This window comes from Lingula anatina, chromosome 10, assembly GCF_051362555.1.
Source record: "Lingula anatina isolate TDL-2025a chromosome 10, LinAna3.0, whole genome shotgun sequence".
NCBI classification, from domain to species: Eukaryota; Metazoa; Brachiopoda; class Lingulata; order Lingulida; family Lingulidae; genus Lingula; species Lingula anatina.
This window is the reverse complement of record NC_141776.1, coordinates 6523079-6539942: the sequence shown is the minus strand read 5'-3', so window position 1 is coordinate 6539942 and position 16864 is coordinate 6523079. Positions and strand designations below refer to the sequence as shown.

Below are 16864 nucleotides of genomic sequence, written 5' to 3'. Positions count from 1 at the left end.
GATTTGGGGGGGGGGGGGGGGGGGGGGGGGGGGGGGGGGAGGGAGGGAGGGGGGGATCAGACGGCGTAAGTTTAACGCCATGTACTTTTTCGTATTTACCCAATATTTTTGCGGATTAAATAATACACAGTAATCAATCATGTAAATTTTACCGTTGGTGATTAGTTACCCTGCTATTTCTGTTGCTAGGTAACCACCTCTTGTATTAATTTCTGTTGCTAGGTAACCGGTCCGGAGCTTGCTTTCGTTGCTAGGCAATTTGTCCCCCACCTAATCCACGGATGATTGCGGTAGAGGAGACGTTATCTCACTCTTTCACATTTGAATTTCAGCCAGAATCGTTTGAGGAAAATCAAATAATCTTTCACCTTTCAGAAAGAACTTTGGCTAAATATAACCATAATTAAAATTAAAAAAAAAAAGTGATTATTGACACTGAATAAAATGACCATCTCGAGAGGGAAGAAATAGCCACATGTTACGGAACTTTCGTAATATCGCTAAAATTTCTCTACTTCAAGCCTGAATGATTTCTTTCAAGTTTGTAGACAGGACTCTTAAAATTGATTATCCAACGCGAAAAATAGCTGCGGGTCACGGTCAACGCACGTGTAAAGGGAAGACGGGAATGTCCAATAAGCAGGTCTAGATTTTCACCTGCAAATACTAGTCTGTGACAGCCATGTCTAATTTTTGAATTAGAAAAGCAACTGTCTACATCCCTGTGGGGAGAAAAATTTAATAGGATAAATATTTGAAAAAAAAAATTAACCAATGCATTCCTAAGAAAAATGAAAAGTTATGGTAACACAGGAAAACCGATATTCAAACCGAATATGAACCGCATTTACAATGTGGTTGAAAACAAACTCATAATTGTGAAAGCTCGGCTTTTAAAATTAAACATTGCTCTATATCGGATCAGGAATAAAAATACTCAGCTAGTTCTAGACTACATTGTACAATGTACTGAGCAATAGGCCACGAAGACGTGCATCAATTTGACGAACGCCGTTCCACCTCAAAGTCTAGAAAGGGTTAATATTTTTGGTGTGTTCACCGTTCCCACACCCAGGTGCACAGGGTCACATTTACTTTGGGCGAGGTCGAAAAGATTTACAGCGTTTTCTTGGAAGGGACCCCCTCATCTCTTCGCAGAACGCTATCAATACTACTGTGTACATTTACCTGGGCTACAGGGAGATGGAAAATATCGCAGATTTTGCTGAAATGATGTGTATTATGAATGATAATACAGAGTGTGTCATTTGGTTCGCTTGGTGAAACACGAGTGGACCATTGTGTGATATTTCATATTGCCTAACGTCACGATACATGTGAGCTGCCTTACCCAAGAATACCTTGTTTTTAGGAATCTGAAATTCCAAAAATTATCAGAAATGCACCATTTTTGGGCTCAAATGTGCAAATGCAACAAGAACTTTTAATTTCTCTTCAACTGTCCCAAACGTTCAGCAGTAGCTCTCAGTTCAACCAGCTCTCTGTAGCACAATGCTGAAAAAAAAGTGGGAGAGACACCACCTACAAGATTTTTCTAAAATTAGAAATCATGCCACGAGTTTTCCCCCTTCCGTAAACACTGTACCCAGTACTGTGCAGACGATATGCAAATATGGGACCTGGATGGACCCCGTCCAAGGTAGGACAGCAGAGAAAAACGGGGGAGTTGACTCGGGGGGGAGGGGAAATTCCCATCGCGCGACGATTACGCTGGATCCTGGCTACAGAATCTGCGAACAAGCTTCTTCGACCGTTGGCTAGCTGCACTAGCGTGGCTCGTTGTTTCTCGGTGAAGATTTTTCGTGTGTTTGAGGTGGAAATAAACCTTGTCTTATTCGCCCCCCGTAGCGTGCAGCGCCGGTTATGTGCTACCCTGGAGAAAATTCTATTTGGGGACTCAAGGACAATATAACTGTGTCTCGATCGACTCTGCATCGTGTCTGCACGGGAAGAAATAGACTTTCTTGGAAGAGCTTAAAATATCTGAAAAGAAAATAAAAGCATGCCAGGGTTACACCATCGTCTATCTCGAGTTTACAAAGATTAATGGAACATCGGGATTTCGTCGAAAAAGCAAACATATTAAGTTGGTAACGTTGGTGTTTTAATGAAATGACAACAAAACGAAGTAGACGACAGGGTAAGACACACCAAGGCCGCCGTCGTGTTTTAGGTCACGCACTTGTTCACACTGTCAAAGAGGAAAATAACATAACACTATCCTCGGGCATCTTGACCGAATGATTCTTTATCGATCATATTTTCTGGGTTAAACGTGTTGAATAACATCCACCCATCATTTCTTGTTGACACATATATTGACATAGTGACTTTTGGTTTGACCTATTGCTACATTGGCTGACAACATATCCGGTGAAAGATAGTGTTTATATCAACAATAATCTCCTTTATATACTTAACACACATAAATATTATTGGATTAAAGGTATGCGGTCACCCTGTGTTAAGGTGCAAAAAGGTTCTTGCTGATAGCGTCACCTATTGGCTCACACGTAAAACTAGGGTGACCCACTGCGCCCCCTATTAGACTATATCGTAATTACACGTTAGTTCCCTCGCCTATGTCAGCGTGCCTGTAACATATCATATCATACCTGAATTACATGAACTCGTAATACCATAGCAACGGCCGCCAAAGACCAAGAATTGAAGGGAAATATTTCAGAAGGCATTACACTAAACAGACTGGAGAGCTGCCCGAAATCGTCTGTCGGTCCTTCCTCTACTAGTGCTCAGCTTCAAGAGGCGGGATCCAGCAGTATTACCACACGCCGTATGGTGCGCGGTGCTTGTCTTGCTGCCTTTAATGAAAAATCGCCTTAATCATTGTACCACATATGCAATCCTTGCAAGCAGCATTTTGTTGTTTCTTCGTGCTATGGAAGGGCTTGTATTTTCTCATATTTCTCACAATGATGACGATTTATCTGTTTTGTTCCTTAAAAAAGATATTTTAAAAAAGATATTAATGATGCAAAGAAAAGCTATATCAGAACTAAAAGCTACAGGGAGTTTGCACTCTCTTTCCCGAACCCACTGGGCCAATTAAAATTAATCGGGTCAACTGGGCGTGTTTAGGTCGGGAACACCGTTTAGGTGACTCATCCACGTTCAAGCTGGGCTAACCCCCCTCTCCCCCCCCCTTCCCCAGCAACCACTTAAACTGTACCGTTCAATTTGAAAAGTCCTTCAACTAATTTTCAGCGAAAAACACAATGGTTTTCTCCTCTAACACACTTATCACTGGCCCAAATGTGTTTTTACGCATTCTTACAGGTAAACATTTTCAAGAAAATGACTAAAACTCTCCTTGTAGATAAAATGATGATGATAATAAATGAAAAATAAATAAATATATGTACATAATGTACATATACAGATTAAAAAATAATGATTATAATATAAGCGAGTAATAAGATTAATTATATAAGCAAAATAAATTAACACCTAAATGGATTAATAATAATAATAATAATAATAATAATAATAATAATAATAATAAATTTTAGTTGAAAGACGAACTAAAGTAAACCGTCATGTCATCACTCTGCTCTGCAGCTGTCTCCAAAGCCCTGCTGGGTATTGAGATTTCACCAATGTGATGGCGATCTTGGTATCAAAATGCACAAAAATTTGCTCGAAGTGCTGGCTCCTTGCGGGTTGTCTGAGTTGTTGTTTCGTTGCAAATCCTCAAACGCACCTAAAAACGATAACATACCAACGAAAGTAGGTATTACATAGGTGAAAGGAGCAAGTTAACCTCAATTGATATCTGAGAGAGAGAGAGAGAGAGAGAGAGAGAGAGAGAGAGAGAGAGAGAGAGAGAGAGAGAGAGAGAGAGAGAGAGAGAGAGAGAGAGACTTACGCCAACACCTAATATCTACGCCTTGTGAATTCATTTAGATTTTTTATAATTTATTACTTTTTATGTCATCTTATTATCAAATAATAATATTTATTATCAAGTTCTTGATATAACACTCCACGTTCGTCTCAGCCACATGTACATGTAAATAAAACATTTTTCTCCACTACCATCTAAAATTCGAATTACGCATAATAAACTTTCAAGGCATACAGATTTTTTTTACTTTACTTATTGAAAAGTTAGCCCCCAGTTATTTTTCCAGTATCACACTGGGCTCATGACTCTGAAAAAAAAAAAAAAAAAAGCCCATCATCCGCTGCAGGTCCACAGTCTGATAAATTTTGAACTTCCCACAGTCACGTCTCGAATAACATCAGTCATTGACTACTTGGTACGCCGTTAGAGAGCGCAGAATCATTTTAGGAACTACTAATAGTAGTACTATCACCAGGAGTTCACTTCCTGCGAGTAGAAATCATGAAAATACTAGTGCATCACCCTTCCCTTAATCCCGAGGTTCTTATTCTAAATAACAGAAAACCAGTGTCCCCGATGTTTACGCTAAAAAACCTCGGTTTTTGAGGTTTAAAACCCTAATGAAAACGTATATCTATTATTAGCATATCTCTGTGTTTCCAGTTACCTCTGAACCCTAGGGCGACACCAACCGCCCTCTCTTGGGAAAAACCCACCCTCAGCGCCACCTTTACTCAAATCACTAAGTTACACATAGACATCAAGTAGTTGAATATCGGTTCCCTGTGCCAGTGGTGATTTAAGAAATCTCTTCTATTTCCGTATGTTTAATCTGTTATACCAAGAGCGCAGGCCAGTAAAGAGAATTTACATTTTATTATTACAGAATTAGAATATACCTGGCGATAAATACTTAAATTAAATTAATAAAAAAAAAAAAATAAATAAAAAGCATGGTTTGAATTCTTACTGGGGAAATCATAATCATTTAAAAAAACACTTACGCAGATGTAATGAAAAATTTGTTTTTTTTTTTTTTTTTTTTTTTTTGTGCTGGACTTTTAGCTTTGTGGGTCGTGTCACCAGCAACACACACGAACAAAAGGCCCGTTCTGATGTATGAGGTCGGTGCATTGTGACACAGAGAACTCAAGGACACGTCCAGCCAAAGTCACGCCTACCTATCTGAACGTTGGGAATACCCGGCTCTTATCTTAGCGTGAAACACATTAATGGGCATTTAACCTGATTATACCCTTTGAACCCACGAGAAACGAGGAAATTAAGAAAACAAGAAAAAAATAAGAATTATTACAATGAAGGTAAGGAGCGTGCTTTAAGTATGCGAAATTTATAAATTTTAAGCAGTATCTTTTCAAAAGGTGAAAGGGAAATGGCGTCTATTCACCATAGATGACAGGGGTGATATACAGTATACCCGGTACTTTCGATTGCTTTTTTTAAATAAATGTATTGAGCTGCTCATCCATATTAGGTCTTTGTAGGTTGCATTTAATGGTTCGACCTCACACAGACAAGTGCAGACTTATAAAAAAGGGTTACTTTATTATTATTATTTTAATTATTATTATTATAATTTTAAACGTTAGACAATACTGACACAATCACATCGACATTCAATACAAAAGGAGATTGAATTCGTTGAGGTCGAGTAAACGTAGGCTGTTTTCTCTCAAATGGATAGGAGCTAAAGATCGAACTAGAGAGAATAAACTTTCATATTGGAAACGTTTTCTTAAAGACCCAATGTCCATCAAATATATAAAATAGCCAAATTTGCAAATGACGCTTGGTAATAACGTGGTAACATGCCACGGTTGAGAGAAATCGAACCTCCTTTTATTTCCTTCTTCTTTTTGTGTTACACTGTCACACGTCGTGCACTGGCGTCAGCTAAGACTATAAGCACACAAAACTAGCAAAATTATATAAACTTAATTCACTCCCCTGTATTGTACTTAATCTCTGTTATTACACAAATTGCTAAAATACTTGATAAAATGAATGATAACTTACCATTTACCAGCCACAGTTGAAGGCATGGAAGGTGTGTGGGTAATTAAACAACAAGCGTTCGCCGTGACTTTGATCTAGGCCGCTCCTCAGCAGCGGGTCAAACACTTTACAGCATATGTACCAAAACCCACGCCCGGAATTTCCCACTCTGCACGCGGAATTTCCCAGTTTTCTTGCCGTCTGATTGGGCAACATATTTGCGCAATGCACCACCAGCCAATAAAATACCAGTACCCTGGGGATAAAAGTCAGCGTCTGCAGCACTGGAATTTCCAAAAATCGACACCCCCTGGAAGGGAAGTCACCTGAGTTGACCCAGTGTTTTGCAGGGCCGTGATTAGTCGGTTTTCCCGCCACGTGGGCACATATAATCCAGAGCACATAGAAAGTGGAGAACGGAGCCTAGGGACTTGCCGTAGACACACATTCTGGCAATGAGTATGCGTTCTTGTTTTAACAAAAAATCAAGGAAAAAATTATTCGTTAAAAAAAACTTTAGTTATGTTTACTTGCTTCTAGGTACCAGGTGTCTTTGTGGCTTGTTGACTTTTTTAAGATGGATAAGAATGGAGAAAAGTGCTCACTTGCCATTATACATTAAAATAATAATAATACATAAAAAAGTTAAGCAGTCGTGTTTACTTTATTTTAATTGTATATGCCTATTGCTTAACTTTCTCTCTGTGTGTTTATTGGAGAAATAAACCTCTAATCTCTTTTTTCTTTTCTTTTAAGTGTGCTCGTCTGCGTTGGGATGTCGCAAACGTTACAACCGTTCTTTTCTTAAACGAATCATAATTAGTTATATCCATGACCCGATCATCAAATATAGGCACCAGTACAAAGCGTTTCTATATAATAGGCCTACTTAATTTCCAACTGAAAAGATGTTCCCTGGCTGTGGAAAACTAATACTAGTAGGGCCTACCAGTGCGATAGAGTAGGGCCTATTTGTCATAACAATTTCATAATAATTGAAAATTAGACTTTGAATTAAAATGAATGTTTAAAACTTTATAAATGAGAGTAAGCGTTCTAATCTTTGCTGTGTTTTGATGAACCGTGAAAATGAAAGAAGAGAATCAACTGTTTATTTATAGAACGACCCCCGTCACCACCTAATGGTCGATCAGCCAATGGTGTCAGGAATTCAGAGGGTCGTCGTGGAAAATTATATCTTAAAAGTCATTTTTATGACTTGTTGACAAAATTTTTTAGACTTCATCAAAGGGTATGGCAATAATCAATCTATTTGCTGTAACATTATTAAAGTAAAATCGAATTTTGAATAATAGAAGAATATTATATTTTTCCTCCACCGTTCTTGCACAGCAAGACCCTCTTAAAAGGCTTCGTCTTTTTTTTATTTTGGTCCATGCAACTAAACTGCTTGAGTGACCATACCTTTATTAATCATAAGAGCAAAATCTTTTCGTTTTGAAATGAAATTGTTTTTGAAGACAAAAAGCTTCAGAGGACAACATTTGCTGTCTGACACGGTCGAGTCACGTCACACCTAGATGAGCTGCGCTCTTTACAGTCTGGAGATCGGAAAGTGTTTGTTTTCCCTTGGTAAGTTAACTGCAGTGCAGTGCAGTGTTTCGTAGAAATTTTATTTCTCTGATAAGCAATTGTCACGATATTGTGTTCATAAACTCATTGTTTGAACATTCGAAGGTGCATGACTTGACAAGAGTTGCAAGGCTTTGCCAAAACCCTGCTCAACGTAGTGCTTACCTGGGATTGTTACTCGCTGGCACTGTCGCCGTCTTTCTACTGACACTTGAGCGGTGAGCTTTCTTTGTGTAAACTAGTCCATATAATCAGTTTCCAGCCTTGAAATTTATAGTTCATACGCATTCGCTCTTGTGCCTTCTAGTTCAGTGAATGTTTGATAATATAGATATTTGATATAAGTAACCATCTTTAGTCCAAGTTTATGTTAACATATTTTTTCAACATGTATTACTGTTAGCAAACTTTACGGTTTTATACTCGTGGCATAAAGTGTAGTGATTCAGAGCACAGGAGGGGGTGTATGAATGAGAAGAAGACATATAATGATGAAAGGAATTCAAAAAGGGACATTATGAGGCATTTCTTTTAAAATAGTTCTATATATATAATTATTTAGGTTTACCAAATTTTATAACCTTGCTTTGGTAGTCCAAAAACATGAGATGTTTTGTTGTTTGTTTCTTTCTTGTACATGTAAAAACCATTGTTTTTAGTACTCCAATATTTCACTGTTTTATGTTTCAGGTTTGACATTGTGCCAAGGTCTTGGCATATCTCCCATAAAAAATGTCTGACTGCGACGTGGCTGATGACAATATCAACGTGACATCCCCTCTCAGTGATGCCTCCTCTGCGGTTGTCCCTAGCAACAACACATATGTGGACCAGGACCGGGCACAGTCACTGCTGCGTGGATTCTCTGTGCTTTACGAGAACAAGCAGTTCACAGATATGACCTTGGTTGTGGAGGAGAGAGAATTCCCCTGCCATAAAAACGTGTTAGCTGTGTCCTCTCCGTACTTCATGGCCATGTTCACCAACGATTTGTCAGAGAACAGGGAGAGCAAGGTGCACCTGAAGGACATGACATCACAAACTGTGTCCCTGGTGCTAGACTATATCTACACAGGTGAGGTTGTTCTTTCGGAAGACTCTGTGCAGAATCTCCTGTCTGCAGCCAACTTGTTTCAGCTGATCTCTCTGAGAGGAGGCTGCGCTGACTTCATGATTCGCCATGTTAATGTGTCAAACTGTATCGGTATGTACTTCTTTGCCAAGGCACACGAGTGCGATGACTTGGCCAAAAAAGGGAAGGAGATCATTAACAACCAGTTCACCACTTTATGCAAGGAGCAAGAATTTATGTCTCTCCCAGCAGACAAACTTACGGAGATAGTCAGCGGCAGCCAGATAAGCGTAGCACAGGAGGAAGTGGTCTACGAGGCCTGTCTTGCATGGGTTCTCCATGACTTGGAGACCCGAAAGGGAGATCTGGAAGCAGTGATGAAATGTGTGAGATTTGCCAATATCAGTTCGTATTACTTCTGTGACTGTATAGACAACAATGGCCTATTTACTGACAGACCGTCTCTGATGAAAACCCTCAGTGATGTCAGGTACTATCACATGTTAAAGAACAGACACCATGAAATGGACCTCAACTTCATGCCCAGAAGTGGTGAGATATCAAAATTGTCCTTGTATGCTGTGTTGTTTACATCTTTTTATGTTCTTGGGCTGCTACTGGCCTGCATTTTTAGTTCTCCACTTCATCATAGTTACTACCCCACATTGTAAACCCCCCACTGGTTAAAATGTGACATATAAAACACAATTCTCTATTTCGTTGCATTGATTCTCCTCCACTTTATCACAGTTAGAGCGCTTTCAGAACAGCCGATGTACAGATCCACAGATCATATATGGCCAAACTACTTGAATGCCTCTCGATTCCTGAGATTCTGCAATAAAATTTGGTTCAGAGGTTATTTTTGAAACCTAGGCTCATGACTGATTGTTGCATAGATGTATATGTTTATGACTTCCAGGAATGCCATACAAGCGTGCCATTGTAATAATGGCCAACCCCTACAGTGACGATCCCCTGACCAAGTACAACAGCATAGAGGCCTTACTGCCCACAGAATGTGGTGATGCTACATTACTGGGTAAACTGCCACACAGTCTCTTCATGCCAGGTGAGTAACACTGCCACCTTTAGTGCATTCAGAACTTCTCCCGGTTGCCTTTGAAAAATATTAATTCATCTCCATTTTGATTCGTGAAATGTTAAACGTCAGGATAATAATGTTAATAATTTGTTCATCTAATATATAAAATGTACCTAAAATTAGTTTCTCCAAATGATAAAAAAAAATGATTCTAGATATTCCCATATTTGTTTTTCATGTTATTATTATTATTATTATTATTATTATTAGTAGTAGTAGTAGTAGTAGTAGTAGTAGTAGTAGTAGTAGTTGTAGTAATACTATTATTATTATTATTATTATGTTCCCTGCAGGTTGTGCAGTGACAGGTGATAACCAGATCTACCTGGCTGGTGGAGCTCTGAGGAAGATCAACTACCGAGGTTCTGTCTGCACTGAGGGAGTCTGTGACAGTGTCTTCATGTTTGATTACGCCACCAAGACCTGGGTAAGCAAGGTTGCCATGGAGATGAAGAGATATCAGTTTGCCCTCACGGTGCTAGACAGGTTTGTATTGAGTAGATATTTTTTAAACACTATTTTTGACATTGTTTATGTAGTGCATGGTTTGTTTAGATTGTTCTAAGACTATGTGTTTAAATTGCACTGTCACAGTGGTAAATATACATATAATTTGTATTCTGTTGTGCTTTTTTTATCATAAGACTACATGTTACTGTACATTGACCGATATGTAGAATGACAGTAAGCTATAAAGTAACACAGTTTGCCAGCTAGCATATTTACTGGGCTGCTGGAACACTTATAATTGATTTTCTTCATGGGCCAGTCCAAGGACAAATTTCAGCAGACTTGGATTTTTCTTATTACTAGTAGTATGTTTGTTTTTACCAACCCATTTTCATAAATACATTATTAACTTTTTTTTTTGGGTGCCCTGTTCTAGGTTTGTGTATGCTATAGGAGGCCAAGACTATAGCAGCTTGTTGTCCAGTGTGGAGAGATATGACCAGCATGCTAACAAGTGGGAGGTGGTCACTCCACTGCCTGTTCCCACCAGGTGTATGGCAGCCACCAGTTATAAGGGAAAGCTGTATGTGTTTGGTGGGGAGGACGTAAATGGGATATCTAAGGCAGCTTTTAGGTACAGGATTCCACTCTTTCTGCTGCTTTCTCTCTCTCTTTCTCTCTCTCTCTCTCTCTCTCTCTCTCTCCTCTTTGTCCCCCCTTTCTCTCTCTCTCTCTCTCTTCCTACATCCTGTTTTCTCTCCCCTCCTCCTCTCTCCCTCTCTCTTTCTCTCTTCCTACAACCTTTGTTCTCTCTTCAGAATACTACATTATTCATGAAACACTCTCGTTCATAGTTAAAGAAAAATAATAAATAAATGCACATCAGTAAAGTGATAACATAAATCAAAATGTAAATAGAAAAACCAATGAATTATCATTTCATTTGGAAGTTTTACATTATATGTGGAGATGTCTTGTAAAGGAATATGGATAAATAAAAAGTAAATAGATAAATAAATGACCATAGGTATGACCCAGTGCCGGAGCAGTGGATACAGCTGCCCAGTATGCATGTATCCCGGGCTCTTGCTGGCTGTGTGGTCTATAAAGAGAAGATCTACATCATTGGTGAGTACACACAGGAGTTATCATAATAGCAGTATGATAATTGTATAAAATGAGGCTAAAAAATAAAGGAAAAAAAAAAAAAGAAAGAAAACATGAAAAAAAATTAATAAAGGGCAGAATTTTGTCCATGTGTATGTCCACATGGTAAACGTATGTGATATCATAAGTATAAAAGTGCATTTTCAAAGCAATATAGCTAATATGTTACATGTAAAACCACTTTAACCTCTAAAACAAGGGCATGCTAAGAAGTTGGTGAATTAAAAGAAATAAAGTAATTTACCAAATACACATTTCCCCATGTCCTCCTCTTTGTGGACACATAGAAAGTTAATGCTGCTTTTAACTTACAGCATCATGGCATCTCAGCTGCTATACGTCAGACATAAAATGTTTTTAATCAATGATTGTTTCAGGTGGAAATTCACTTGTGAGTGAGAAATGGAAGCGGGAGTTTCTGCCAGAGCACTGTGTGTGTTCTGTGGAAGTATTTGACCCTGTGACGGAGACATGGAGCGAGGGGCCGGAACTGCCAAATTCACTGTGTGGAGCAGGTAGGGTACTGTTTAATAGAATGCAAGATCCCAGAATGAGGCTGTTGGCACAGTGTGATAATGGGGCTGTAGCTGTAGTCCGAAGGTTCAATAGTCCGAATTAGTGCATAAATAAAGTGTATAGTGTACTGGTAATAAAGTAAAGTTCATCAGAGGCACATGCCTGTGTTTTTCAGACCAATAAACTTTCCAATTATTGAAACGCCCTCATGATAACATACAGACTAGAAAACACACATGGGGGACTCAACTCAGAGTAGAGATAAACGCTTCAGAAACTATGTGTGCCAGGATTACAGGTTTTGGAATAAATAGTAAAGTGTCACACAAATTATGATGAATTCATACTTTTATGTGATAGACTGTAATTGGAGAAGAATTTAAGAGAAAACAACCAGAAAAATATCTGTTGATAAATTTTGTCAGGGTTTATTCATTGCTGCTCCTTGACTGCTAACTTGCCATTATTTCAAAACCCACCCTTCTCCAAATCTTATGAAATCTCGCTTCACTTTACCTCAAGTGGTTTGATGGTGCACATTTAGACTCAAACTCTTTAAAAATTGACATTGATTTAACTCTTAGTCTGTATCCCATATCACACAACTTTACATTACACTTGTCTTCATTATATTATATTATATTATATTATATTATATTATATTATATTATATTATATTATATTATATTATATTATACTGCAGAGCACTCTATTCTATTCTATTCTTTCATTGCATTCTATTCTATCCTATTGTATTCTAGGTGTGGTCAAATATGACAACACTATCCTGGTGGTGGGAGGTGAGGATGAGAACAGCTGGATGGCGGGGCTGTATCTCCTGGGGAGGGACCAGGAAGGCAGGGAGGTGTGGCACGAGGGCTTGGAGCTGGCCTCCGTGATGAGCACCTTCGGCTGCGTGGTGGCCAACATTCCCAGTGACCTGCTTAAGTAAAGGCTCTGAAGGTCAACATTCCCATTGGCCTGCTTAAATAATGACACTGCAGGTCAACAGTGACCTGCTGAAGTCATTATCCTGCAGGTCAACATACTCTGTGACCTGTTCAGGTAATACCATTGCAGGTTTACAGTCTGACCTGCTCAAGTATTGACATTGCAAGCCAACATACTTAGTAACCTGCTCAAGGTAGATCAACAGCCTCAGTTACCTGCTCTAGTAATTTCACTGAAGAACAGCAAGTGTACCGAACTCGTTGTTTCTCATGTATACGTGAAGTCACCAGTGGTGATGTCTACAGGAGTGGTGTCACCAGCAGTGTTGTCTACAGTGGTGTTGCCTCCATGAGTGAAGTCACCAGTTTTTTTTCTCTATGAGTGAAGTCACCAGTGGTGATGTCTACAGGAGTGGTGTCACCAGCAGTGTTGTCTACAGTGGTGTTGCCTCCATGAGTGAAGTCACCAGTTTTTTTTTTCTCTATGAGTGAAGTCACCAGTGGTGATGTCTACAGGAGTGGTGTCACCAGCAGTGTTGTCTACAGTGGTGTTGCCTCCATGAGTGAAGTCACCAGTTTTTTTTTCTCTATGAGTGAAGTCACCAGTGGTGATGTCTACAGGAGTGGTGTTGCCAGCAATGCCATTTCCAGTGGTGTTGTCGTCATGTGTGAATGTCTCCAGTGGTTATATGTTAAGGAGTAATGTGACATGTTTTTTTCTCCGGAAATGGTGCCTCTTTGTTTGATATTACTCTGAGTAATGTCCTTGAGAGGGTTATCGTTAGGGTTGACATCCCAAATAGTGACAAACGTTTCTGTGAAAGGTCTGATGGCACCATGAGTGAATTCTCTGGGAGTAAGGAATCCAGAATTCTCTGGGAGTGAAGAATCCATCTATTGTTCCAGCTTCAGGAACTAAGCCTCTGAGAATCATTGTCTCCAGGAATAACTATTATTTCTCCATCTGTTACATTCACGTGTAAATGGGCTTTTATAAACGTGTGTTTCAGTTAAAGGAAACAAAGTAACGCATGCAAAACAAATTTTGATCCAAAATTTAGCAACTTGAGCCAAATTTGGCTTCAAATATGGCTTCAGGTAGAGTACAGGATACCATCAGTTTTGAATGTAATATTGTATCCTGCATGTCGTATCTAAGACCCCATTCCCATAGAGTTGGATTGATCTACGTAAACCGGCGATGCCTGTGGGAATGGATCTTAAGGAACAGAAGAACTAAAACAGTGAAACTAAATCACTTTTTTTGGTACATTTACCATTAAAATAATGCACTTGTAAAGTGAACTTTTGTGATTTTTTAATTGCTCCTCTTGGATCATTAAATTTGCAAGATCTGAGGGAGAGATAATCTTTAATAAGTTAATAATGTAAGATACATATTTATCTTTAATCAGTTCCGACATTGTAAGCCGATATTTAAGAACATTAAAAATCAAACTATCAGTGACTGACCACTCAAGCGGAACTTTTTAGATTGTGCAATATGTGACATACACCAGTGTGTTTTTAAAAGCGTCTCAATTTGAACATTGCGATGATTCTTGAAGAAAAATATTGTATCACCAGCATAGGGGTGCTACAAATGTAGTAATCATCGGCGGAGAGCTGGAGCTAATATTGTATTGCCATCACAGCCAAAACGTTATCATCCTTTGCACCGTCAGATTAATGACCTCTTAATCCAAGAACGTGCGCGCCGTCTCTTTAAGCAATCAATTTAAGCTTAACAACAACATGTCAGTAACAGAACTTAAACAAAAATATAAATGCTTTTGAAGAAATCTTATGCTGCGGATTTCCTTTGGTGCCCCACGCCTTGATTGTTCCAAATGAATACGTACATGAATGTTATGGTTTTATGCAATCGTGAACAAAATATCTATGCACATTCCTGTTGAAGAAGACTTGGAATTTTAAGCTTTACTGAGAAAATGCAAGTTTTTTTCTATCAGATGTACTGAGTGACTCGATCTTTTATAAGCTTCCATTCTTTGTTATATGCTATCATGACTAGTAACCAAAACTCGTCGCGATGTTTAATTACATTAAAGACGCTATAAAATGACGAATCAAGCATGCGCAAAGGCAATTACGACGAGATTTGCTCATCGCGAATAAAAACCTCGAAACTAACGGTGATGTCGCTATTAGTGCTCGGTTGCAAATTGCGGTGCTTTCGAGTTATTCAAAAGCCACTAATCGCCATGCTTGCGCTCGGTCACAATTTGCGATCCTACTGGCTCCCTGATTGCAGTCATAGTTGGGTCGATCCATCAAAACTGTAAACGGACCTTTATTGACAGTGCATCAAAATACAATGTACCATAATGATATTCTGCCACGCGTAATTTTAATTATACTGCTTTATTCCTGACATAAATGAAGGGATTGTTCATTTTGTTGATGAGTACATTACAGTAGAATACGTACTCATTTTTTTCTTTTTTTATGCTTAGACCGCACTATATAATATCAACGATTAACTTTGCTAATCTGAGAGCTACCGATAAATATAATGGGTCTTGAATTGAAAATGTTTGCAAAGGATATAACAGAACCAATTTTACCGAGAGGTTGCTTTTGCTGTGGTTCAGATATGACGCATGTGCCATCCGGCTCTTTGTGTCGGACCTGATTGATATCTGGGTACACTTATCTTGTTAATGAATCTATTGAGTCTGTCTAACACCGAATTGAGGACGAATGTAATCATTAATTCATTTCTTCTGGTGAATTTAGGATAAATATGTGTCTTTTGTCAAACCACAACGGCGTGAAGCGATTGTGATTGCTACAATGTTAAATAATAGGCGTATTTTTGAAAACGGAGTTTCATATAGTTGTGCATGTTCTTCTTCAAACATAACCGGTGTATTGTTGTAAGAGAACTGATAGACCATAATGGTCTAAAGCTATGTACATAAATCATACTATGTGCAATGACACTAGGAATCAGTGGTGGTCATGAACTGGAAGTTTGGAACCTCAAATGAAACGAATACACAAAAGAAAAATATTTTCATACTGTAATTATCAACTATATTTTGTCTTTTTTTTCATGCAGAAAAAGTTAACAATATGAAGACACAAATAAGCGTAGGAGCCTACAGATTTCAACCAAGTTCAGTGTACGGTTGCACACATAGAAGAAAGCAATAATCCCAAAAGAAGTCTTTTTTTGCCGTTTTAAATAGTTTATTATGACATTTATTTAATCTTTTGGTGTGTTGCATTTCTTATGGGGTTGTTTATGTTTTTATTTATTTACTTATTTATTTTTTGAAAAAGAAAGAATGAAAGAGAAGTAAAAAAGAGCACTAGCGAAAAAAAAATTAGCCAATTGTCTTGGTATACATGAACAATGTAATCAGTGATTTTCTGATGCTGACGGGCCATCACGTAGAGGTTGTATCTCAAAATTCCCAGTGAAAGTTTGATTTCTGGGTTTATGTATATTATTTAGACCATGTGGGTGCTATCGTCGTTTTAAATTTTACAACTGAGCCTATCCGCGGGTGTTTTATTCCTGCATACAAGTCAAAGTTTAATGAAAGTTTAAAATTTAATAAAAACATCATGACTCAACTCGCCATAGTGCATCCTGGATACAACAATATACACATTTATTCTTACTGCATATTGCAAAGTCGACACTACATTGAAACAAGCCGACTTATCTAAAATCTAAAAAAAAAAATAAATTACTTGATTTGAGCAATGAACTAACTCGGGTGAGAGAGTTGAGAAATAAGGGTTCTTGCCAATTGAAACTATAGGTCTGCGTAAATTGATCCAGCTCAGCGGGAATCTTGTGGAATGCAATCAGTTGAACAGATTAACACCCTTCCACTTGTTTTCAACATACTCATGTAATCACCAGCTTTCCTGTATTCATCTTCAACATCAGGAGGAGGTGTGTTAATCTGCTGATTTGATAGCATTCAGCTAGAGTCCCTGCGGAGTTGAATCGATCTCAGTAGTCTGATGCATGCAGTTCCAGTAAGGCTGTATTTCCAGAGCTTTTAGATCGATCTATCCCCGCGGGGAGTCTCACTAGATTACTGTCAGATAATCCTTCTTAAATGTCC

General features: G+C 38.5%; 1 protein-coding gene and 1 long non-coding RNA gene across 2 annotated transcripts; one reads left to right on the top strand and one right to left on the bottom strand.

The window, feature by feature from the left end:
* Window positions 1-55: 55 nt before the first annotated feature.
* LOC106165342 (uncharacterized) lies at window positions 56-6226 on the bottom strand. The gene is made up of 4 exons (XR_001238686.2): window positions 5924-6226; window positions 3565-3742; window positions 2637-2980; window positions 56-2004 (listed from the first exon to the last, which is right to left on the bottom strand). It is a non-coding gene; the product is annotated as an uncharacterized LOC106165342 (long non-coding RNA).
* Window positions 6227-7476: 1250 nt separating this feature from the next.
* Window positions 7477-14303, top strand: LOC106165339 (kelch repeat and BTB domain-containing protein 2). Its single transcript, XM_013543511.2, has 9 exons — window positions 7477-7495; window positions 7601-7713; window positions 8186-9119; window positions 9490-9639; window positions 9966-10158; window positions 10559-10756; window positions 11150-11250; window positions 11667-11804; window positions 12567-14303. Exons 3-9 carry the CDS (start codon window positions 8228-8230, stop codon window positions 12755-12757), a joined length of 1863 nt encoding a protein of 620 aa, XP_013398965.2. The 5' UTR covers window positions 7477-7495; window positions 7601-7713; window positions 8186-8227; the 3' UTR covers window positions 12758-14303.
* Window positions 14304-16864: the final 2561 nt, after the last annotated feature.